This window comes from Pristiophorus japonicus, chromosome 1, assembly GCF_044704955.1.
Source record: "Pristiophorus japonicus isolate sPriJap1 chromosome 1, sPriJap1.hap1, whole genome shotgun sequence".
Lineage (NCBI taxonomy): Eukaryota > Metazoa > Chordata > Chondrichthyes > Pristiophoridae > Pristiophorus > Pristiophorus japonicus.
This window is the reverse complement of record NC_091977.1, coordinates 350,332,532-350,357,698: the sequence shown is the minus strand read 5'-3', so window position 1 is coordinate 350,357,698 and position 25,167 is coordinate 350,332,532. Positions and strand designations below refer to the sequence as shown.

General features: G+C 46.2%; 1 protein-coding gene across 1 annotated transcript in view; it reads right to left on the bottom strand.

Annotated features, from left to right (window-relative positions):
- sdha (succinate dehydrogenase complex, subunit A, flavoprotein (Fp)) overlaps window positions 1-25,167 on the bottom strand; it is a 65,159-nt gene that overhangs the window by 17,461 nt on the left and 22,531 nt on the right. The window contains exons 6-11 of the mRNA XM_070890382.1: window positions 24,009-24,157; window positions 20,089-20,213; window positions 12,909-13,077; window positions 11,855-12,050; window positions 8,643-8,814; window positions 1,226-1,344 (exon numbers count right to left, since the gene is read on the bottom strand). Coding sequence (XP_070746483.1) covers window positions 1,226-1,344; window positions 8,643-8,814; window positions 11,855-12,050; window positions 12,909-13,077; window positions 20,089-20,213; window positions 24,009-24,157 — 930 coding nt within the window. The remainder of the gene's footprint in view (window positions 1-1,225; window positions 1,345-8,642; window positions 8,815-11,854; window positions 12,051-12,908; window positions 13,078-20,088; window positions 20,214-24,008; window positions 24,158-25,167) is intronic.

The window sequence follows — 25,167 nt, the reverse complement described above, 5'->3', positions numbered from 1 at the left end:
CGAATTTAAATAGTACCCGCCCCCTCCCACTTACAAAATCGGCGCCTCCCCCTGAGCGCCGCGCCAAACAAACAAGGAGCTGCAGAACGCTCCAGAATCGCGAGTTTTTTTTCCGGCGCCCTTTTAGGCGCGAAAAATGGGCGCCCAGCTCGGAGGGGCGCCCGTTTTTTATCGTGTGGAAACTTGGGCCCATTATCCCTACTCTCGGTCTCTTGCTCTCAGCCAATTTCCTAACCAGGTCAATAATTTGCCCTCAATTCCATGAGCTTCTACCTTAGTTGACAGTCTCTTATGTGGGACTTTATTAAATGCCATCTGGAAGTCCGTATAAATAAGATCCATAGACATTCCCCTGTCCACTACTTTAGTCACCTCTTCAAAAAATTCAGGTTCCCAGTGTGAAGGAAACATTTGCACTCGGCCATTTTTGTAGTTCTTTGTAGCTGTTTAATTTTTGAACATTTTTTAATAAAAGCACATTGCCATCAGCACATCAGCACTGAGGCTTCTTGCAGCAGTGAGAAGGCTGCAGGAAGCTGCAGAACGTTGAGGCAGCCGTTTCCCCGACGGCCTCCCCCCCTGCCGTCGGGAATGGCTGCTGAACTTGTGAGGCTTCCTGCAGCCTTCTCACTGTCTCCTTCCCCCCCCCCCCCCCCCGTGGGAATGAACGGCTGCCTCCCCCCTCCCCCCCCCCCCACCTCGTTCCGGACGCCTAATTTGTAACCTGCGCCTGATTTTTTAATGTGTAGAACAGGTTTTTTCAGGCCTACAAAAGTCTTCACTTGCTCCATTCTAAGTTAGTTTGGAGTACGTTTTCACTGTGGAAACTTTCAAATCAGGCGTCAGTGGCCGGACACGCCCCCTTTTGAAGAAAAAATTCTGTTCCAAAGTGAAACTGTTCTACCTGACTAGAACTGCAGAAATAAAAATGTGGAGAATTGCGATTTCTAAGATAGTCCGTTCTCCACCAGTTGCTCCTAAAAATCAGGAGCAAATCATGTGGAAACTTGGGGCAATATGTTAGAAACCATATCTCAAAGATCATGTTACATGTATATTTATAAAAGCACGAATATTCATCACCCTGATGAGTAGAAGTTGTTTAAAAATAGAAAACTGTTACACTTTCAGCTGAGGTGCCAATTATCTTGTACACTACAGCGCCAACATTTCAACAAAAATAAATAAATTGTGGAAATCCTGAAAGCTGTTTGCTTTCCCTCACCTTCTGCATGTTAATTCGGAGCTCTGATGTGCGAGTGCCTCCATCAGCAAATCGCAGTCTGTCAAGGTTGGCCACTGACTCCTCGCCAGCATTTGGATTCATTGGTGCGACAGCTTCACCTGGATTTAGAGCAATAAACAAGAGTACTTGAGATTCCAAGAACCGGTTTCGAAAGCACAGAATTAATTCAATTCTGCTGGGAAGAGATCTGAATAGAATTCTTCCACAAGGGAAATAATATTCTTTTAGCTCCCCAACATCTCCAAAATCTTTCAAATTCCAGCGTAAAATGTATTAAGAGCAGCAGAGAACTGATCTGTTCTCAATGTCGGAACTGCTGAAAAGTATACTTGGATCAGCTGGTAGCACTCTAACCGCAGGAGTCAGGAGATTTGGGTTCACGCCCCACTACAGACTCCAGCACGTAACCCAGTCATATACTTCAGTGCAGTAATGAGGAAGGTCTGTACTGTCGAAGATGCTGTCTTTCAGGTGACATGTCTTGCAGCTCACGGCACTGTTTGAAAAGCAGGGAGTTTGCTCAATGTCCTCAACTAACACTAGTTAATCTGGTCACCCTGGTCATTTACTGTTTGGAGTCCTTATTGTAAGTACATTGACTGCCATGCAAGCCTATGTAATAAGTGAATGTACTTCAAAAGTAATTCATTGGTTTCGAAGCTGAGGATGTGAAAGCCGCTATACAAATGCAAGTTTTTCTTTTTTAATGGCAAAAATGTACAGTACAATTCTGAGAGCCACTTCCAGGTCAGGAAATTTCACTTTTTCCGTAGGAAAATAAACTTTCCATAATTCAAACTGATTCTAGATTAATTTCTGATCAGGAAGGTTACTGATTTTTATGGGAAAACATGTGCGAAGATCATATGGCAGGAAAAACAGTATTACTCTAAATGAAAAGTTAAGAGAGGGCGGGGGGGGGGGGGGGGTTAAATGATTATCTAAAATACTCCACAAGGAGAGAGCAACAGAAATTTGCTGTACTGCTCTCGTCCACTGGTGCTGCCAGCAAAATCAGTTGCTCCTGCAACATTTACAAACTCTATTCCATGTTGTAGTATAAGATGTTTGATTCTGACTTTGTTTCGACTGATTGAAGGTAATTGGCAAAAGAGCCAGAGGGGAGATGATAATTTTATTTACGCAGCGAGTTGTAATGATCTAGAATATACTGTCTGAAAGGGTGGTGGAAGCAGAATCAATAGTAACTTTCAAAAGGCAATTGGATAACTACCTGAAAAGGAAAAGATTGCAGGCCTATGGGAAACGAGCAGGGGAGTTGGACTAATAGGGTAGCTTTTTCAAAGTGCCGGCACAGGCACGATGGGTTGAATAGCCTCCTTCTGTACTGAATGATTCTATAATAGATTACAATGGTCCTCCCCCACTAGAAGAGGGAGTCACAATGGCAGCAAATGCTCAAATCTGGTGACATTGCATTTAACATGGCCTGCGACAGTTTAAACAGGCAGGCGCTCTCTCGATTCTACGATCAGTTGAAATCGGCTTCCAACGGAATGCCTGGAGGGGAGTGTTTGCTGACGTCACAACAGAACTGTATAGCTGGAGGAGGGTGAGCTATGGATTAATTGATGGAACAGTTTCACCTGGGATCACTCAGTTCAAGTCAAAATAAAACTACATCAAGAGTCTTCTAAGATGTCCCCCAACTCAGGTATGTGGCACAGCTGGTGACTATCTTTTTTGGTGTTACTTGGGGCCACATATTTCTCCTGTCCCAGTAGGTACCAAAAGTCACGGGATGCCGGGTCACAGCAAGTCACCCGGCCTGCAGTTCTGCTTCCAGAATGTTTCCAATCAACACACTGGCTTCTTTTTTCTTTTCAAGAATGGTTATAGCACGGAAGACATTGAGCCAGTGCCGACTCTCAGCGAGTCTCACTCCTCTGCCCTTTCCCCGTAGCCCTGCAATTTTTTTTCCTTCAGATATTTATCTAACTCCCTTTTGAAAGATAAGATTGAGCCTGCTTCCACCACCCTTTCATTCCAGAACCCAACCACTCGCTGCGTAAAAAAGGTTTTTCTTACATCGCCTTTGGTTCTTTTGCCTCTCACCTTAAATCTGTGTCCTCTGGTTCTTGACCCTTCTGCCAATGGGAACAGTTTCTCTCTATCTACTCTATCCAGACCCCTCATAATTTTGAACACTTCGATCAAATATCTCTCTCAATCTTCTCTGCTCCAAGGAGAACAACCCCAGCTTCTCCAGTCTATCAGCATAACTTAAATTCCTGGAATCATTCTCGTAATCTTCCTAAAGTGTGGTGCCCAGAATTGGACACACTACTCCAGTTGGGGCCGAACCAGTGTTTTATACAGGTTCATCATAATTTCCACACTTCGTGCTCTATGCCTCTATTTATGAAGCCAAGGATCCCGTAAGCCTTTTTAATTGCTTTCTCAACCTGCCCTGCCACCTTCAACGATTTGTGCACATATACCCCCAGATCTCTCTGTTCATGGAGCCCCTTTAGGATTGTACCCTTTAGTTTATATTTCCTCTCCTCATTCTTTTTACCAAAATATATCACTTCACACCTTTCTGCGCTAAATTTCATCTGCTTAAATGAAGCTCCCCAATATTCATGTTTCGGCACTTTATTAATTATAAGACCGGTCAGTAAAATGATCAATACATTTAGGGGCCGAAATTGCCTTCCTCAAGGTTGCAGAGGCGGTAATAAAGCGTATAGGCTTCAACGACCGGGGGCCAGACAAGATAGGCTGACCCATCCTAAATTGCCCCCGGGCCGAGAGCGGCGATAACGGGTTTCCGCGCGGCCCGTGCTGCCGCCCTGCTCCGTCGGGCACATGCAGACCCCATTTCCGCCCCACATGGGAAATTGCCCCGCGGGAGCAGCTCGCTGCCGGTTGGCGCCATTGACAGCTTCCCCCAGTCGGGAAGCTTTGTGTGGCTAGGCGGCGCGTCCGCCCTTAAAGGGTAGGGCAGAGGTCGGGTCGGCCAGGTCGGCCCGACAATGATGGCTACGGATTCAGTTGGGCTGCTGGCCTAGCCGAAACACTCTCTGGTGGTGGGGGCGACTAAAGTTTATGCAGAGTTCACAGCGACCCACCCCTTTAACTTTTAAAGTTAAACAAGTACAAACACATGGCAGTTTTCCAAAGTTGATCATGCAGCTCAGCAAAAATCTGCCAATAACCCACTGATTGCCCACGAGGGCAAAAAGTGTTGAAGGACAGACTGAAATCAAACACCAACCTTGCAGGTTGTCGGCCGTGACGGTTTACAATAGAATGCTGAGGCAGGGAAAATTTTATTAAAATCTAATGAAAAGATCTCTTGGGGAAATACTCTGGGAGAAGGCTCAACAATAAGCTGAGTAATGAGGCCTTTATGAAAACTAAAAATGGTGGTGGTTAGACTCCCAGTCAGGAATCATTGGCCCTGAAATTGCAGTGTCTGCAACGGCATGCTCTCAGAATACGCCGTCGTATTCCTTTTAAAAGGCACCGCAAGTTCCGGATTTCCATGCATGTGAGATATCCGGAACTTGCGATCTATCAAGGTACTCTTTGATAGATCATCCGAACCGCTTGAAAAATGAGTAATGCTGGTACAGATTTTCCCACGCAACTCTTATGGCATAGGGCCTGCTTGCATTAGCCTGGGGTATATATCAGGCTTAAAATAAAACATTTTAAAATCCCAAATGATGCCCATACACTTTAAATGAGTTTATGCAAAATTGGCCCGGATTAAGATGTTTAAAATTATTTATCAAAAAAATACATTTTTATTTAATGATTGCATTGGTTGTAATTTAAGTGGATGCATTGGTTGTAATTTACCAAAATTCCCTGGATTCTGGGGAGGTCCCAAATGTAACCCTATTTAAAAAAGCAGGCAGACAGAAAGCAGGAACCTATAAAGCAGTTAGCCTAATGCTGGAGTGCATTATTAAGGAAGCAGTAGCATGATTTGGAAAATCATAATGCAGTCAAGCAGTCAGCATGGTTTTATGAAAGGGAAATCATATTTGACAAATTTGCTGGAGTTCTTTGAGGCTGAAACGAGCAGGGTATACAAGGGAGAACCAGTGGATGGTGGTGTATTTGGACTTCCAGAAGGCATTTGACAAGGTGCCACATAAAAGGTTACCGCACAAGATAAAAGTTCATGGGGTTGGGGGCAATATATTAGCATGGATAGAGGATTGGCTAACTAACAGAAAACAGAGAGTCGGGATAAATGGCTCATTCTCGGCTTGGCAATCCATAACCAGTGGGGTGCCGCATGGATCAGTGCTGAAACTCCAACTATTTACAATCTATATCAACGACTTGGAAGAAGGGACCGAGTGTAATATAGCCAAGTTTGCTGACGGTACAAAGATGGGAGGAAAAGCAATGTGTGAGGAGGACACAAAAAATCTGCAAAAGGACATAGAAAGGCTAAGTGAGTGGACAAAAATTTGGCAGATGGAGTATAATGTTGGAAAGTGTGAGGTCATGCAGTTTGGCAGAAAAAAATCAAAGAGCAAGTTATTTAAATGAAGAAAGATTGCAAAGTGCTGCAGTACAGTGGGACCTGGGGATACTTGTGCATGAAACACAAAAGGATAGTATACAGGTACAGCAAGTGATCAGGAAGGCCAATGGAATCTTGGCCTTTATTGCAAAGGGGATGGAGTATAAAAGCAGGGAAGTCTTGCTACAGGGTATTGGTGAGGCCACACCTGGAATACTGCGTGCAGTTTCGGTTTCCATATTTACGAAAGGATACACTTGCTTTGGAGGCAGTTCAGAGAAGGTTCACTAGGTTGATTCCGGAGATGAGGGGGTTGACTTATGAGGAAAGGTTGAGTAGATTGGTCCTCTACTCATTGGAATTCAGAAGAATGAGAGGTGATCTTATCGAAACATATAAGATTATGAGAGGGCTTGGCAGGGTGGATGCAGAGAGGATGTTTTCACTGATAGGGGAGACTGGAACTAGAGGGCATAATCTTAGAAGAAGGGGCCACCCATTTAAAACTGAGATGAGGAGAAATTTCTTCTCTCAGAGGGTTGTGGATCTGTGGAATTCGCTGCCTCAGAGAGCTGTGGAAGCTGGGTTATTGAATAAATTTAAGACAGAAATAGACAGTTTATTAAACGATAAGGGAATAAGGGGTTATGGGGAGTGGGCAGCGAAGAGGACCTGAGTCCATGATCGGATCAGCCATGATTGTATTAAATGGCGGAGCAAGCTTGAGGGGCCTTATGGCCTACTCCTGCTCCTATTTTTATGGTTCTTATGTTCTTATTGAGGTTGATGCAATGAAGGAACTTATGAACAACATTGCAATTCAGTACATTGTATAATTATTAGAATTCAGTACACTGTATGAAATTATTTGGGGATTTCATTGCATATCATTAGGGGATTCGCTCCCTAAATGATCGCACTTGAATTCTCCTTTGTCTTTGGAGGACTGGGCTCATTTGATCCCAGGGATGCTTCTGAACCCACTGCCTCCCTGGAATCCGTGGGCCTTTATGCTACCATCTGCCAACTTTTCGCAGCCAGGAGGTACTTTCGGAATTTTTTCACGGGTCGGAGGTGTACTCACGAGGTACGCCTCCGACTGCAATTTCTAGGCTAATATCTCTGTGCAACTCCCAAGCTCGGTCTGAAACCCACTTTGTATCAATGTGGAAGAAACTATATGCAAAAAGTTTTACACAATCCAGATACAGCATCAATTCGCTTCTAGCAGAAGATTGCTATTTAAATGGACGCCAAGTAGTAACATGTTTAAATTTCAACACAATCTAAATGAGTTAACTCTCTGCAAAATCTAAATTATATAGCCTAGTATTTAATTTGCCTTTACACACCCCAGCTGACAAACATAGTGGGTGAAAGCAAATGTTGGTAATTGTGTTGGAGGGTAATACTAGTGAGAGATAAACAATCTGTCTGGATATCCAACTGCACTGTAAAATACTTGCGTTATTTCACCCCTTGGAACTTCGAGTCAAGGATAGGCCCCTTTCTGACACCAGTCCCATCCTATATATAACAGCCCTGCTTTAGTAAGAGTCAGGATCAGGAAGAATAAAGGAGATCAACACTTAGAACTTGCCAATCCACCTGTCAGAAAAGTCCCAGAAAAGTTGGTTTACTTCCCCACCTCAGGCACTTCCCCTCCCCCCTCGGGCACTTCCCCTCCCCGCCTCGGGCACGTCCCCTCCCCTCCCCGCCTCGGGCACGTCCCCTCCCCTCCCCACCTCAGGCACTTCCCCTCCCCCCTCGGGCACTTCCCCTCCCCGCCTCGGGCACGTCCCCTCCCCTCCCCGCCTCGGGCACGTCCCCTCCCCTCCCCACCTCAGGCACTTCCCCTCCCCCCTCGGGCACTTCCCCTCCCCACCTCAGGCACTTCCCCTCCCCCCTCGGGCACTTCCCCTCCCCGCCTCGGGCACGTCCCCTCCCCTCCCCGCCTCGGGCACGTCCCCTCCCCTCCCCGCCTCGGGCACGTCCCCTCCCCTCCCCGCCTCGGGCACGTCCCCTCCCCTCCCCGCCTCGGGCACGTCCCCTCCCCTCCCCGCCTCGGGCACGTCCCCTCCCCTCCCCGCCTCGGGCACGTCCCCTCCCCTCCCCGCCTCGGGCACGTCCCCTCCCCTCCCCGCCTCGGGCACGTCCCCTCCCCTCCCCGCCTCGGGCACGTCCCCTCCCCTCCCCGCCTCGGGCACGTCCCCTCCCCTCCCCGCCTCGGGCACGTCCCCTCCCCTCCCCGCCTCGGGCACGTCCCCTCCCCTCCCCGCCTCGGGCACGTTCCCTCGCCTCCCCGCCTCGGGCACTTCCCCTCCCCGCCTCAGGAACTTCCCCTCCCCGCCTCAGGAACTTCCCCTCCCCGCCCTCCTGCTCTCTCTTTTTCCTGCACCTGACTAGATGCATGTCCTGGGCGTTGTGCAAAATAATTACTCTTGGCACATTATTCTCCAAGACTCCTTTTCCCAATTTTGAACCCTCTGTGAGCCACAGCATTTTGCAGTAGTTTTGGACTTTTTAAACAGTTACAGTGTAGGCTATTATATATAGGCTGAAACAGAGATTTTTTTAAATGTATTTGGTGTTGTTCTACAATAAGCATTAGTCTCAGACTGGCATCTTTTGTGAACCATGTGAAGCTCTGTTACCTCCATGTTGTTTGGTCAGGAAAAATATTGGACCTCCGTGCACAGATCTCCACTCACCGATTATACAATTGCTGGTTAAATTTTAATTCTTTGGCCCTTTTTAAAAAGAAACACATTAAGATTGAAAATAAAGTTTAAAAAACTGAGAGAAACTAAAGTGGGGTGCAAGACTAATTGCTCGAGGTGCTCTGGCACTGCTTGCTCGAGTACAAAATAAATTTACAAGGCTTACCTGGAGTGGAAGTTTCTGCTATGGTTAGGGCACAAGCACGACCGAACACCACTAAGTCGAGGAGAGAATTTGCCCCGAGCCGATTAGCTCCATGAACTGAGGCACTGGCAGCTTCACCACAGGCATAGAGGCCAGGTACCACAGAGTCTTTACCATTTGTGTGGTTAATCACCTGCAAGAGGCAAAATACAAACTTAAAAGTTGTGCATCACATTTTAATACCGCAAATCATAACGTCTTTTCACAAATCTTTTCAGGTAGGCAGTTTGAAAAGAAACTTATTCTGAGTGAACATTCTGTGAAATAGTACCCTCGGCAAGCTATGCAGGTTTTATTATTTAACCACGCCTCGTTACATTCAAATATGTATTGCTAAATAACAATGTTACATGGAGTTTTGTTTTATTAGCAGAGGAAAGTTTCGATTCACACCTCAGGCTAGGCCCAGCAAAATGATTCTCAGAGCAGAATGAAGGAGGTGCATTCCTTGCTGAGACTTGAGTCAAGTCCAATCTGACTTGGGCTGAAAAGTTTAAGGTCAAGAAGAAAGGCATCCAAGACATCCACTATGCTCATCAGTTATAATCAATGCCCCTTTAACATTGTGTACAGTTCTTGAACCCAGTTCACCCATTCACTATTTTATTGTTCGTGGTCCACTTTAATCAACTGCCAAATAAATAACCTCCATCAATGCATTTTTTGGCAAATTATTCCAAGCATTTGCTGAGCTTTTTTCTTTAAAATAAACCCCACAATGAACAAATCAAAGAGTGATGAATGTTTGGAATAATCTGCCAGACAGAGCTGCAGAGGCAAAGAAGCTCAGGTGACCAGGTGACAATTTTCTCACTCTTGACTTTTGTATAAAATTGAGAAAGAGAGTCGCAAAATAGGCAAAGACACATAAGGCTGCTAAATGGACAGAGGACACAAAACATAAAAAAAATCAAGACTGACTTTGCTCTTTCTGTCGCCCTCGATGCCTCCCACCAAAACCGGAAGTGCCGGGGCCGGCAGTGCGGGCAGGGGGCAGAGGGACTGCTGGCAGAGGGACTGCAGGCAGGAAGAGAGAGAGAGCTGAGCTGCAAGCTGCTGAGTCGTGGCGGTCGGCAAAGGGAGAGAGAGACCGGGGGGGGGGGGGGGAGGGAGAGGGGGAGGAGAGAGACGGGGGGTGGGGGAGACTGGGGAGGAGAGATACGGGGGGGGGGGAAAGAGAGAGATACGGGGGCGGGGGGGAGGGAGTGGGGAGGAGAGATACGGTGGGGGGGGGGGGCAGGGAGAGATACGGTGGGGGGGGGGGGAGGAGGAGGAGAGAGATGGGGGTGGGGGGGGAAGGAGAGATACGGGGGGGAGGGGAGTGGGAAGGAGAGAGATGGGGGGGGGGGTAGAGAGAGATGGGGGGGGAGGGAGTGGGGAGAAGAGGGACGGGTGGGGGGACAGGAGAGAGACCGGGGGGCGGGAGAGGAGAAAGACGGGGGTGGGGTTGGGGGTGAAGAGAGAGGCAGGGTGGGTGATCGGAGTGGGGAGAGAATCTTCCAATCTTGACGTCACGGCACTGTTGCTATTCACTTCACACCCAATAAACCTGTTAACAATCTGCACACAATGCCCCATCTATGGCCGGGGGAGGGGGCTTCAGCTGGGGAAGGCCACTTGGGCTAGGGGACAAGGGACTTTGGCTGGGGAGAGGAATGCACTTGCGCTGGGGTAAGGGACTTCGGCTGGCACTTGGTGGCTTCTGGGGAGCTCTGTCCTCTGTGGCTTCTGGAAGTCAAAGTGGATCAAGTTACAATTTGCAAAGTCAGTGGGAACTTGGGCTGGGCGGTTCTAGTTACACATTCCAGAGAAACTTCAGGGTGTGGCTTATCCTCCAAGGGGACCAATCAGAGACAAGGGCCGGCCATTTTTACAGTACAAATAAACGCGTCCTTAAAAAAGCACACAAGGTGGATGGAGGCTGGGAAGGAGCATTATTTTTTTCTATTCATGTCACGGGAGATCACGAGAGGCTGGGAGATCATGTGGCTGATGTTACGTTAACAAGATCTTCATAACTCATTTCTCCTCAAAGCGGAACAGTCTATCCCCAGGAAACATCCACAGTGTGTGAAGAATGGTTATGCTAATTAGTTAAGAGTTTGATTTTTTTTTAAAAAGGCTTTTGGAAGAGAACATTGCCTCTTTATGTAAATTTGCTTTCATGTAGCGGCTTCAGCATAGCAAAATGTATCAAAGTGCTTCACATGAGGGTTGTGGGGCTGGAGGAGATTACAGAGATAGGGAGGGGCAAGACCATGGAGGGATTTGAAAACAAGGATGAGAATTATAAAATCGAGATCTTGCTTAACTGGCATCCAATGTAGGTCTGCGAGCACAGGGGTGATGGGTGAACGGGACTTGGTGCAAGTTAGGACATGGGCAGCAGAGTTTTGGCTGACCGCAACTTTACAGAGTAGTTATATAGCTTTACCGTGTAGTTATATAAATCAATGATTTCCTAATGTGTTCAAGTAATTAAACTGAAATACAAACAACACTCGAAGCTCGCCTAGCCCTACTCATAATACCTATTCAAAGTGATACTGATGTCAGCCGTGACTCAGTGGTACTACAATTGCCTCCAAGTCAGAAGGTTGACCAGGTCAGAGATAGTACTGAATGAGCGCTGTGCTGTCACAGATGCTGTCCTTTGGGTGAGACATTAAACCGTCTGCCCTCTCAGATGAATGTAAAAAATCCAACGCCACTATTTGAAGAAGAGTTGGGGAATTCTTCTCGGTGTCTTGGTCAATATTTATCCCTCAGAAAACATTTGGTCATTTATCTCATCGCTATTTGTGGGAGCTTGCTGTGCACAAATTGGCTACTGTGTTCCCTACATTACAAACTTCAAAAGTACTTCAATAGCTGTGAAGTGCTTTGGGATGTCCTGCCGTTGTGAAAGGCGCTATATAAATGAATGTTCTTGGGGTCTTTTACATCTAATTGAGAGGTTGACGAGACCTCGGTTTAATGTCTCATCTGAAAGACAGCATCTCTGACAATTCAACACTCCCTCAGTACTACACTGAAATGTTGTCGAGATTATGTGTTCAGGTTTCTGGAGGAGGACTTGAACCCACAACCTTCGGATTCAGGGGCAAGTGCTACCACTGATCCAAGGTTGATCAGATCTCAGTCGAAAGTACAATTCAACAGATTGTGGTTACCTGTCCTTTGTAGTTGGTGGGGACACCTCCCATATTGTAATGCACTGTAGGAAGGACTGGAATAGGCTCTTTGGTGACATCCACACCAGCAAAAATCATAGCAGTTTCTGAAATACCAGGCAGTCGCATCGCTAGCTGCGCCGGTGGCAGGTGGTGCAGTTGTAAGTACACATGATCTTTGTGAGGGCCGGATCCTCTGTTAAGAGTATAAAGGGCAAATGTCAAGATCACAGGAAAAGACTCCGGATAAAGACGGGTGACCAAAAGCTTGGTCAAAGAAGTGGTTTTAATTAGGGTCTTAAAAGGAGGAGAGGGAAGTGGAGGTTTACAGAAACAACCTATTCAGCCCAACAAATGTGCATCGATCTGAAAAGTTAACTTTGTTCCTCTCTCCACAGATGCTGCCTGACCCGGAGTATTTCCAGTTTTTACTTTAGATTTCCAGCATCTGCAATATTTTGCTTTTGCACACGTATACACCGGTGTTATTCTCCCTCACCCATCACCTCCCCTAAATCCTAACTCTGCTCGCTCTCTATACCTTTTAATTTTCCTTTTTTTCAAGCAACTACATAATTACCCTTTAAAAGATTTATCGACTGTTTCAACAATGGTTTGCGGCACAGAATTGCAACTACTTTCTGCCCTTGTGTCAATTCAGCAGTTTTAAACCTTCTTTCACCACTCCACCCCACGCCCTGCATAAACTAGGTAAATAGGGAAGTACAGTGACAACACTTTGGAACAGTTAATGCACTAGGTCAAGGAAGAGAAGGGCATGTTCCAGATTTCAACCAACGCCGAGGGCAAGCCAGGTGTTTCCCCAAAGGGAGTATAACAAACTCAGATAGTCATCCTCTGGCTGCTTTTGACCCTGGGTCTGGTTCAGAATGAGACTGGCAGAAGCCTGAGAACTGGTTGCTTGCTGGCTCTTCTCTACTGCAGGTGGTACATAACAGCAAGGGGCAGGATGGGGAAAGCAGTGAGAAAGAAAAGTGCAAGTCTTACTCTCAAAGAAACAAGAACACACAAAGTTAGAGAATCTAAAGCTTACCGTCCTTCACGAATTTCAATGGTCATAGACCGCGAAACCACATCTCTTGAAGCAAGATCCTTCGCAACAGGAGCATAGCGCTCCATAAATCTCTCTCCCTCACTGTTGATGAGAATTCCACCTTCACCACGACATCCTTCGGTGATGAGACAACCAGCACCATAAATTCCTAGAGGTGGGGCGACAAACATAGTTTTCAGGTATTTGTTGATCTGATGTAGCAGGATTCAGGGTACATGTCAAATAGTCTATTTGATGTGATCATCCTACAAGTAACCAACACAAATGCAACAAAAAGACTTGCATATATATAGCGCCTTTCATGACCAGACATTCCGAAGTGCTTTGCAGCCAATTAAGTCATTTCTGAAATATAACCACTGTTGTAATGACACATTGCTGTTTGTGGGAGCTTGCTGTGATAATGACCAGATAATCTGTTTTTTTTTTAAAGTGCTGTTGATTGAGGGATAAGTATTGGCCAGGACACTAGGGATAACTCCTCTGCTCTTCTTTGAAATAGTGCCATGGGATCATTATATCCACCCAAGAGAGCCTTGGGTTAGCGTCTCATCCGAAAGACGGGATCTCAGACAGTGTAGCACTCCCTCAATACTGCACTGGAGTGTCAGCCTAGGTTTTTGTGCTCAAGTCTCTGGAGTGGGACTTGAACACTCAAATCTTCTGACTCAGAGGTGAGGACGCTACCAACTGAGCCACTGGCTGACACCGAGATATAACCAGTTGTCACAAATTACTTTGAAGTATTTTGTGCAATAAAGCCACCTTTCACTATAAACTCATTAGTTTTAATATTTAAAAATTCTCATCCTTGTTTTCAAATCCCTCCATGGCCTCACCCCTTTTCTGTAACCTCCTCCAGCCCGACAACCCTTCGAGATAGCTGCACTCCTTCAATTCTGGCCTCTTGAACATCCCCGATTTTAATCGCTCCACCATTGGCGACCATGCCTTTAACTGCCAAGGCCCTAAGCTCTGGAATTCCCTCCCTAAACCGCTCAGCCCTCCTTAAAACCTACCTCTTTGACCAAGCATTTGATCATCTGCCCTAGTATCTCCTTATGTGGCTTGGTGTCCAATTTTGGTTGATTACACTCCTGTGAAGTGCCCTAGGATGTATTACTACAGTAAAGGTGCCATATAAATACAGCCAACACCTAAAACAGATTATCTGGTCATTTATTTAATTTCTGTTTGTGGGAGTTTGCTGTGTGCAAATTGGCTGCTACGTTTTCTACATTACAACAGTGACTATATTTCAAATGTTTGTTGTAAAATGCTTTGGGATACCCTGAGTTTTAGCTGGATTTGAAGCCAGGTATCAAGCATGAAAGGGCAGTGTGCTCATGCACTGGGCCACAAAGTGTTAGGTACCTGTTGATGGCAGTGCCTTCAGCCGTCTAGGCCCTAAGCTCGGGAATTCCCTCTCTAAACCTCTCCACATTTCCATCTCTCATAACCTTTAAGACGTCCCTTAAAACCTACTTCTTTGACCAAGCTTTTGACCACCTGTCCGAGATGTGAGGACACAAAAAATCTGCAAAAGGCTACGTGAGTGGGCAAAAATTTGGCAGATGGAGTATAATGTTGGAAAGTGTGAGGTCATGCACTTTGGCAGAAAAAAAATCAAAGAGCAAGTTATTATTTAAATGGAAAAAGATTGCAAAGTGTTGCAGTACAGCGGGAGCTGGGGTGCTTGTGCATGAAACACAAGGTTAGTATGCAGGTATAGCAAGTGATCAGGAAGGCCAATGGAATCTTGGCCTTTATTGCAAAAGGGGATGGAGTATAAAAGCAGGGAAGTCTTGCTACAGTTATACAGGGTATTGGTGAGGCCACACCTGGAATACTGCGTGGAGTTTTGGTTTCCATATTTACGAAAGGATATATTTGCTTTGGAGGCAGTTCAGAGAAGATTCACTAGGTTGATTCCGGAAAAGAGGGGGTTGACTTATGATGAAAGGTTGAGTAGGTTGGGCCTCTACTCATTGGAATTCAGAAGAATGAGGGGTGATCTTTGTTGAGTATGGAGAAAGAGTCAAATTGAACACTGTGAGCTCAAAGTAAAGTGTGACCGTAGTCTTTTATTGCAGGTCTCCAGAGTGCCCCTCCAACCTGTGAAGCCTTCTTAAATATCTCTGCTCGCAAGGGATTATGGGATCTCTTGGGACTCCGGGGAATGAGCCCTCTGGTGGCTGTACAGAGTAAATACAAATCACATATATAACAACATCCCCCCCACAAAAGTCAATACTGTAACTATTTACAATGTGAGTCGATCTGGGGCCCTTCTTGCCCTGGTTGATCGTCTCGGTGTGAAAGCTGGTGTTGCTGAATCATTTGTTGGGCCCTCGCTAGGCTGCCGTGCAGCTGGCCTTGCTGGGCTGCCTGGTGCGCTGGGGCCTGCAGGGCTGCTGTGGATGATGGGTTCTGCTTCATGGTCAATGGTGGTGTCGGTTGCCACTGGTGTGTGTGTTGGGGGATCAAGAAAGGTAGGGTCCAAGGTGGGTTGCTCAGGGTAGTCCATGAATCCGAGTTTGATTTGGTCTAAGTGTTTCCGGTGAATGAGTCCATTTGAAAATTTGACCCGAAACACCCTGCTCCCCTCTTTGGCCACGACAGTGCCGGGAAGCCACTTGGGACCTTGTCCATAATTTAAAACAAATACAGGATAATTGATTTCAATCTCGCGTGATACATTTGCGCTATTATGGTATGCACTTGTTGAAACCACCTGCTCTCTACCTGTTCATGTAGATCAGGGTGAACTAACGAGAGCCTTGTCTTAAGTGCTCTTTTCATGAGTTCAGCAGGTGGAATCCCAGTGAGTGAGTATGGTCTCATGCGGTAGCTAAGCAGGACTCGGGATAGGTGAGTCTGCAGTGAGCCTTCAGTTACCCTCTTCAAGCCTTGCTTGATAGTTTGCACTGCTCACTCTGCCTGACCATTGGACGCTGGTTTAAACGGGGCAGATGTGACATGCTTGATCCCATTACGGGTCATGAATTCTTTGAACTCAGCACTCTTAAAACAAGGCCCGTTGTCGCTCACCAGGACATCGGGTAAGCCGTGAGTGGCAAACATGGCCCGCAGGCTTTCGGTAGTGGCAGCGGATGTGCTAGCTGACATTATCTCACATTCAATCCACTTGGGAGTACGCATCTACAACCACAAGGAACATTTTACCCAAGAACGGGCCTGCATAGTCGACGTGTACCCTGGACCACGGTTTGGAGGGCCAAGACCATAAACTTAGCAACGCAACCCTGGGTACATTGCTTAATTGCGAGCATGTATTACATCTGTAAACGCAGGACCCTAAGTTCGCATCGATACCGGGCCACCACACGTGGGATCTGGCTATCGCTTTCATCATTACGATGCCTGGGTGGGTACTGTGGAGGCCACTGATGAAGGTGTCTCTGCCCTTCTTGGGGACCACTACTCGATTGCCCCACAGAAGGCAGTCTGCCTGTATAGACATTTCATTTTTGCGCCGCTGAAACGGCTTTACCACTTCCTGCATTTCCACTGGGACACTGGACCAGCTCCCGTGAAGCACACAGGTTTTGACTAGAGATAATAAGGGGTCCTGGCTTGTCCAGGTTTTCATCTGCCGGGCAGTGGCTGGTGATTGCTCACTCTCAAATGCTTCCATAACCATGGCTAGATCTGCGGGCTGTGCCATTTCCATCCCCGTGGTGGGCAATGGCAGCCTACTGAGAGCATCGGTGCAGTTTTCTGTGCCTGGCCTGTGGCAGATGATGTAGTTGTATGCGGACAACGTGAGCGCCCATCTCTGAATGCGGGCCGATGCGTTGGTATTTATCCCTTTGCTCTCGGAAAACAGGGATATAAGTGGCTTATGGTCAGTTTCCAATTCAAATTTTAGCCCAAACAGGTATTGATGCATTTTCTTTACCCCATAGACACACGCTAACGCTTCTTTTTCAATCATGCTGTAGGCTCTCTTGGCCTTAGACAGACTCCTGGATGCATAAGCAACTGGTTGCAGTTTCCCAAAATCATTAGCTTGTTGCAATACACACCCAACGCCATATGACAACGCATCACATGCTAGTACCAAACGTTTACATGGATCATACAACACAAGCAATTTGTTTGAGCATAACAATTTTCTCGCTTTTACAAAGGCATTGTCTTGGCTTTTGCCCCAAACCCATTTGTCCCCTTTTCATAGTAAAACATACAGTGGTTCCAACAGTGTGCTAAGACCCGGTAAGAAGTTACCAAAGTAGTTCAGGAGTCCCAGAAACGACCGCAGCTGTGTCACGTTCTGTGGCCTCGGTGCGTTCTCGATTGCCCGATGCCGTCTGCCGCAATGCTCATTCCCAGGAACTCTGCTTCAGGCGCCAGGAAAACGCACTTCGAGCATTTTAACCTGAGCCCCACACGGTTGAGTCGACTAAGAACTTCCTCCAGGTTCTGCAGGTGCTCGACTGTGTTCCGGCCTGTGATCAAGATGTCGTCTTGGAAGACCACGGAGTGCAGGATCGACTTCAGTAAGCTTTCCATGTTTCTCTGGAATATCGGCGCCACTGATCGGATTCGAAACGGGCATCTGTTATAAACAAAAAGACTTTTGTGCGTGCTGATGCAGGTGAGGGCCTTCGATGATTCCTCCAGTTCCTGCGTCATGTAGGCTGAAGTCAGATCCATCTTCGTGAACGTCTTTCCTCCCGCCAGCATTGCAAAGAGGTCGTCGGCTTTTGGTAGTGGGTATTGGTCCTGCAGGGAGAAACAATTGTCACTTTGTAATCGCCACAGATTCTGAAGGTGCCGTCTCCCTTGAGGACTGGGACAATAGGACTGGCCCACTCGCTGAACTCGATCGGTGAAATGATGCCTTCTCGTTGCAGCCGGTCTAGCTCGATCTCTACCCTTTCTCTCATCATGTACGGTACTGCTCTCGCCTTGTGATGGATGGGTCGCACCCCCGGAATTAGATGGATCTGCACTTTTGCTCCTTGGAATTTCCCGATGCCTGGTTCGAACAGCGAAATAAATTTGTTTAAGACCTGGGCACACGAAATGTCGTCAGCGGGCGATAGCGCTCTGACGTTGTCCCAGTTCCAGCGAATCTTTCCGAGCCAGCTCCTGCCGAGCACCTTGGAACCATCGCCCGGTACCATCCAGAGTAGTAGCTTGTGCACTGCTCCATCGTAGGAGACCTTTACAGTAGCACTGCCGATTACAGAAATCAGTTCTTTCGTGTAAATCTCGTGCGAACTGGAGTTAAGACTGGCCTTGAGGCCTTGTTGCACCACAACCTTTCGAAAGTCTTTTTGCCCATGATGGACTGGCTCGCGCCCGTGTCCAGCTCCATTGACACCGGGAGTCCATTTAGTTCAACATTCAGCATTATCGGGGGACAATTCGTGGTGAATGTGTGCACCCGATGTATCTCTGCTTCCTCAATCTGAGGCTCTGGTTCGTAGTGAACCTCCGTGAATTTGTCCTCCTCTGCAACGTGGAGGTTTGCAGGTTTAACAGGCTTAGCAGCTTGCCTGCACACTCATTGGAGATGTCCCATTGTTCCACAGCTCTTGCAAACGTATCCTTTGAATCGGCTTGAATGGAAACAATGATCACCCCCGCAGCACCAACAAGGTGTTAATGGCCTTGCATTCATCACCCTTGATGGTGGACTCCGAGACATCTGTGGACGTGTAGCTGCAGGTATGTGTGACCTCCCCTGTACGTTACGATTCAAAAACAACATCACTTTGTTCACAGTACTTGTAGCAGCACTTGTGTGCTGAGAGATTTGCTTAGTATTGTCAGAGGTGGCAATGAACGCCTGGGCTATCGCTATGGCCTTACTCAAGGTTGGGGTCTCTACAGTCAAAAGTTTGCGAAGTATAGTTTCGTGGCCAATGCCAAGTCTGAAAAAGTGTCTGGGCATGTGCTCCAAATGTCCTTCAATGTCGTACGATTTCTCCGTGGGTTTCACTGGAGTGAGCAGATTCTTCATGAGGCCATACATTGGTGCCCCACAGATGGTGAGGAGGATCGCTCTACGTTTGGCAGCATTCTCTTCCCCATCTAGCTCGTTGGCCACGAAGTATTCATCGAGTCACTCCACAAAAGTTTCCCAATCATCTCCCTCCGAAAATTTCTCCAGGATGCCCACTGTTCTCTGCATCTTTGGGTTCGCTATCTGTATCTCGTCGCCAGTTGTTGAGTATGGAGAAAGAGTCAGACTGAACACTGTGAGCTCAAAGTAAAGTGTGACCGTAGTCTTTTATTGCAGGTCTCCAGAGTGCCACTCCAACCTGTGAAGCCTTCTTAAATACTTGTGCTCCCAAGGGATTATGGGATCCCTTGGGACTCCGGGGAATGCGCCCTCTGGTGGCTGTACAGAGCAAATACAAGTCCACATATATAACAATCTTATCGAAACATATAAGATTATGAGCGGGCTTGACAAGGTGGACGCAGAAAGGATGTTTCCACTGATAGGGGAGACTAGAACTAGAGCGCATAGTCTTAGAATAAGGGGCCACCCATTTAAAACTGAAATGAGGAGAAATTCCTTCTCTCAGAGGATTGTAAATCTGTGGAATTTGCTGCCTCAGAAAGCTGTTAAAGCTGGGACATTGAATAAATTTAAGACAGAAATAGACAGTTGCTTAAACGATATGGAATAAAGGATTATGGGGAGCGGGCGGAGAAGTGAACCCGAGTCCATGATCGGATCAGCCATGATCATATTAAATGGCGGAAAAGGCTCGATCGAGGGGCCGTATGGCCTACTCCTGCTCCTATTTCTTATGTTCTTATGTCTCTTTCTTTGGCTTGGTGTCAATTATGCTCCTGTGAAGTGCCTTGGGATGTTTTACTACGTTAAAGGGACTACATAAATGCATGTTGTTGTTGTTATAATAAAAGGTCCACCTTCATGACATTCGGAGAGTACAAGTTAAGTCAGGAGCTCTCTCTCCCCCAACACGACCTATTAAACACATGATTAAACACAACTGCTCTCAAACAGAAAGTGTCTTGTTTAAGCAGATGAAGCGCCCCGCATCATTGGTTATGTCCTTTCTATTTGCTGCCACAAAATCTTTTAGGACTTTCATTAAAAAGAATGAACAGAAATCAAGTCAAAAGTATACACTGTGCACAATCCACGTACCTGTGGGGTGGAACTGGACAAACTCCAAGTCCTGGCTGGGTAATCCGGCTCGAGCGACCAAGGCACATCCATCTCCAGTGCTCGTATGTGCTGAAGTGCAGCTGAAGTAGGTTCTTCCATACCCACTGTCAAACAGAACAAATATTTACCCAACGGCTTAACTTCATATAAAAGCTACTCAGTCATGTTGTTTACCTACAAACACACTAGATATCATCTTGCAAAAGTAAATATCATATGATCAAATTGTACTTTCCATTGGCAATTTATTGCTCCTTAAATTTCCAGTTTTCATTCAAATACAAGTCTATACTTTTTGCCTGAAATATAATTAGATTATCACGGATTTTTAAGTCTGTATAAACTAAATATATGGAGGGCTAGGCTTGCCAACCATTATCTGCAGCTTTCCAGTGGATATTAGGAGGATCAGTCTGGGGCAGCGTATCCCCACATCTTCTCGCCTTCCCTTCCTCACCTCATTTTCCGCAGGCAGCCTTGATGGCTTGTAATGCTTCATAGGATTACATTGTATATATGGCACAGAAACAGGCCATTCAGCCTAACCAGTCCATGCTGGCATTTATGCTCCACTTGAGCTTCGAGCAATAAGGGGGTGAATACCAAGGTGGACAGACGGGGTCTCAGGACATCGAGAGAGGGAGAGGCCTGTATAAGTATCTTGAAGCTCAGCAGTGCACATTACAAATCCCATCCCTCTCCAAAAAAGTCCAAAAAGTAAGGCTACTCCCACAGAAACACTTTTGAAAATTCAAAACAGAATTCAAAACAAAACAAAACATGAACACTGGATGAAGGCTGGGCCTGGCACCACAATAAAATGCAGCAGATGTTACCATATTCCAAGCTAGATAATGTAGCAGCTGGAGACTATGACAACACATGCTCGACCGGTTCCGAGCTGGGGCGGAAATCCTATCACACAAGAATCCAATTAACACAAGTCATAGTCAATGTGGTCTCCTGGACTTCTTTTGATCACCTAGGGGAATCGAAGAGGAGTTTTCCAGATTCACGCACCCTCCCCCAATTGGCCTTGGGTTTTTGAACATAAAAAAATAGGAGCAGGAGCAGGCCATTTGGCCCCTCGAGCCTGACCCACCATTTACTAAGATCATGGCTGATCATATCTTGGGCTCAGCTCCAATTCTCTGCCCGCTCCCCATAACCCTTCACTCCCTTATCGCTCAAAAATCTGTCTATCTCCACCTTAAATATATTCAATGACCCAGCCTCCACAGCTCTCTGGGGCAGAGAATTCCACAGCTTTAGGACTTTGAGAAGAAATTCCTCCTCATCTCAGTTCTAAATGGGCGACCCCTTATTCTTAAACTATGCCCCCTCGTTCTAGATTCCCCCACGAGTGGAAACTTCCTCTCTGCATCTACCTTGTCGAGCCCCCTCAGTATCTTATATGTTTCAATAAGATCACCTCTCATTCTTCTAAACTCCAAAGAGTATAGGCACAACCTGCTCAACCTTTCTTCATAAGTCAACCCCTTCATTTCAGGAATCAACCTAGTGAACCTTCTCTGAACAGCCTCCAATACAAGTATATCCCTCCTTAAATAAGGAGACCAAAACTGTATGCAGTATTCTAGGTGTGGTCTCACCAATATCCTGTACAGTTGTAGCATGACCTCCCTGCTTTTATACTCTAGCCCCCTTGCAATAAAGGCCAAGATTCTATTGGTCTTCCTGATTACTTGCAGTATCTGCATACTAACTTTGTGTTTCATGCACAAGGACTCCCAGGACCCTCTATATTGCAGCATTTTGTAATCTCTCTCCATTTAAATAATAATTTGCTTTTTTATTTTTCCTGCCAAAGTGGAAAACCTCACTTTCCCACATTATACTCCATCTGCCAAATGTTTGCCCGCTCACTTAGCCTGTCTATATCCCTGTGCAGATTCTGTGTGTCCTCCTCACAACTTGCTTTCCCACCCATCTTTGTATCATCAGTAAAGTTGGCTACATTACACTCGGTCCCTTCATCCAAGTCATTAATATAGATTGTAAATAGTTGAGGCCTCATCACCGATCCCTGTGGCACCCCACTAGTTACCATTTGCCAACCGGAAAATTAACCATTTATCCCGACTCTGTTTTCTGTTAGTTAGCCAATCCTCCATCCATGCTAATATATTATGGCCAACCCCATGAACTCTTAGCTTGTGCAGTAACCTTTTATGTGGCATCTTATCGAATGCCTTCTGGAAATCCAAATACACCACATCCACTGGTTCTCCCTTATACACCATGCTCGTTTCAGCCTCAAAGAACTCCAGCAAATTTGTCAAATATGATTTCCCTTTCATAACACCATGCTGACTGCTTGACTGCATTATGATTTTCCAAATCATGCTACTGCTTCCTTAATAATGCACTCCAGCATTTTCACAACAACACGTTAGGCTAACTGGTCCATAGGTTCCTGCTTTCTGTCTCCCTCCTTTTTTAAATAGGGGCATTACATTTTCAGTTTTCCAATCCGTTGGGACCTCTCTAGACTCCAGGGAATTTTGGTAGATTACAATCAATGCATCCACTATCTCTGCAGCCACTTCTTTTAAGATCCTAGGAGGCAGGCCATCAGGTCCAGGGGAGTTGTCCACCTTTAGTCCCATTATTTTAGAGAGCACTTTTTCTTTAGTGGCAGTGATAGTTTGCACTGTGTTACGCCTCTCCCAGGAGACTACATGGCACCAAGGGGGATGGGAGTCTCTTAACTTGATGCATAAGGCATCACAACTTTGCGGCACAGGCTAGATGGACGAGTGCTCTTTTCCTGTCTGAAATTTGTGTGTGCTTGTACGTACATGCCTCCGTATGGATTAGTTATTATGTCCCACAGACACTTAGCACTTCGTTTCAAACTTAGAACATTTTGTTGATCTTGATTCAGTGTTGCACAGCCAGTGCTCATTCGGATGCATGATCCAAAGCAAGAGTGACAAGCTTGCTGCTGTGGTGTAGTTTATGAGTGAGGGTGGAATGAGGTGCTGCAGAGAGGTAGAAAAATGAATATTCCTTAACACTTGAAACCTTGTTAAAATTTGGTGAAAATAGCAATATGATTCTAGATTTAATATTGTCCGGAGTTCTCCTTTAAAGAAACAATTACAATACTGCAAGATAATTTTAGGAGAAGTTAACATGGTGTAGGATCTTTCAATTTGATGTATTATAAAACATCTTGCCAGTTCCAATAATTTCTCCTCACTGATTTTAACCTATTACACTTGATGAATCATCTTTAATTGGTGAAGACAGCAAAACATTACTAAGGCACTGATATGCTCTACAAACACTGATTTTGTGCAGCAAGTTGCAAGGTAACTGTGATAGCACTGGGATTCCAGATTCAAAAGGGTTTCTACTCTAGACTGCAGCTACTCTCAACAAGGTCCAATAGTTTTACATTTAGCTTACAGCTGGCTGTGTAAACCTAACCCCCATTTTGGGGAATTGGTGGCACGAAGAAAAATAACTTGTTTTTATAAAGCACCTCGTCATGTCCACAGCACATCCCAAAGCACTTCACAGGCAATGAATTACTTTTGAAGTGTTGCCACAATTATAAAGGGAAATGTGACAGAAAAATGGGCACAGCATAGTCCCACAAGCAGGAAACAAATAAGCCATTAATCTGTTTCGGTGCTGTGGTCTGAGGGGCACTTGTTGGCCAGCCCACTGGAAGAACTCCATGCAATTCTTCAAATAGTATTGTGGGATCTTTAAAATTCACCTGACCAGACAGGGCCATGTTTTAATGTCTCATTTGAAAGACATCATGGGTCTCCCACAATGCTGTTCATTTGCAAAGCAAATCACGTTAAGAATAATTTTGCACCTATAAAGAAGAAAATCAGTTTGTTTTTGATGCCCATTCTTACCCAGTAGCAAGCACAGTGTTGTTGGCTCTAAACCGGTGAATAGAACCATCTTCCATACACAATGCGATGACACCTCGACACTCTCCATTCTCCATCAGGAGATCCAAGGCAAAGTATTCAACGAAGTAACTGGTGTCGTACCTCAGTGACTGTAGAGACACATTCGAGCAACTCCAATTACCCATTACAGCTGTATTTTCTGAGTGAAATTTTCAGACAAGTTAGGATGTACAAGGCTGCACATTACTACAGGGAAAATGGGTTTGGGGAGCTATCGTGACATCAGCTTAAGGATATGAATGTTCCGCAGCAAGGTGGGGAGGATGGGCCGATCATATAGGCTCCAGCTCTCCAGTGTGGTGTTTGAACATGTCTAAAGTGGCTTCAGCATTTAATCAGGTCCATTACCCCTTAATTATTTTTAAAAAACACACAAGAGCTGGATTTTCCGTCTTCTGCCGGCCCTGTTACTGCCCCGGAGGGACAGCAATGGCAGCGGTAAGCAATTCCAGCTTCCAGTGCCCCGCCAGGACATTCGGTGCCGATTGAGGGGACGTAGAGCATTACCACTTGGAAGAGGCGAGCCAGTGTGCAACGCCCCTGGTTGCGACACCGGCTCGATATTTGGATTGCGCCCGACCCTTAGCGCCCCGGTGAGAACGCCTGTTGAAGCTGGCGTTCCAAGCTGTAGCAGCTGCAGTGAGGTAAATAATATCGACCTGAGTTAAGTGTGATTTGTTTTATTTTCATGCGCAGTATGTTGTGCAGACGTGAGCTATTTATTGGGAATGTTTTTGGTGGGTTTTTTTCCAGACTTTTTTCCCCCCCACCCAATGCCTCTCTTAAGTCGCTCCAATGTTGGCTGTTTAGCTCAGGATTTTCATTTGTTCAGCCGGCCTAGCGACCTAAAAGAGAAAATGCTTTGCTCCAAACTCAGGGCCTAGCTGATGAATTCTGCGGCAGCAGATGCAAACCATTTACTGGTGCAAAATGTCGTGTTAACACCGCAACAGAGGCGTGACCAAATTTCTCCTCAACAGTTTTTTATAAAATCAAACTGGCTGTCGTGTGCCCTGAGGTGGGACACAAATCTCCCAAGAGCTGCTTGTAACAGCCTGGGAGAACTGTGCCTTTGAGACATTAAGGCCTAGAAATTGGG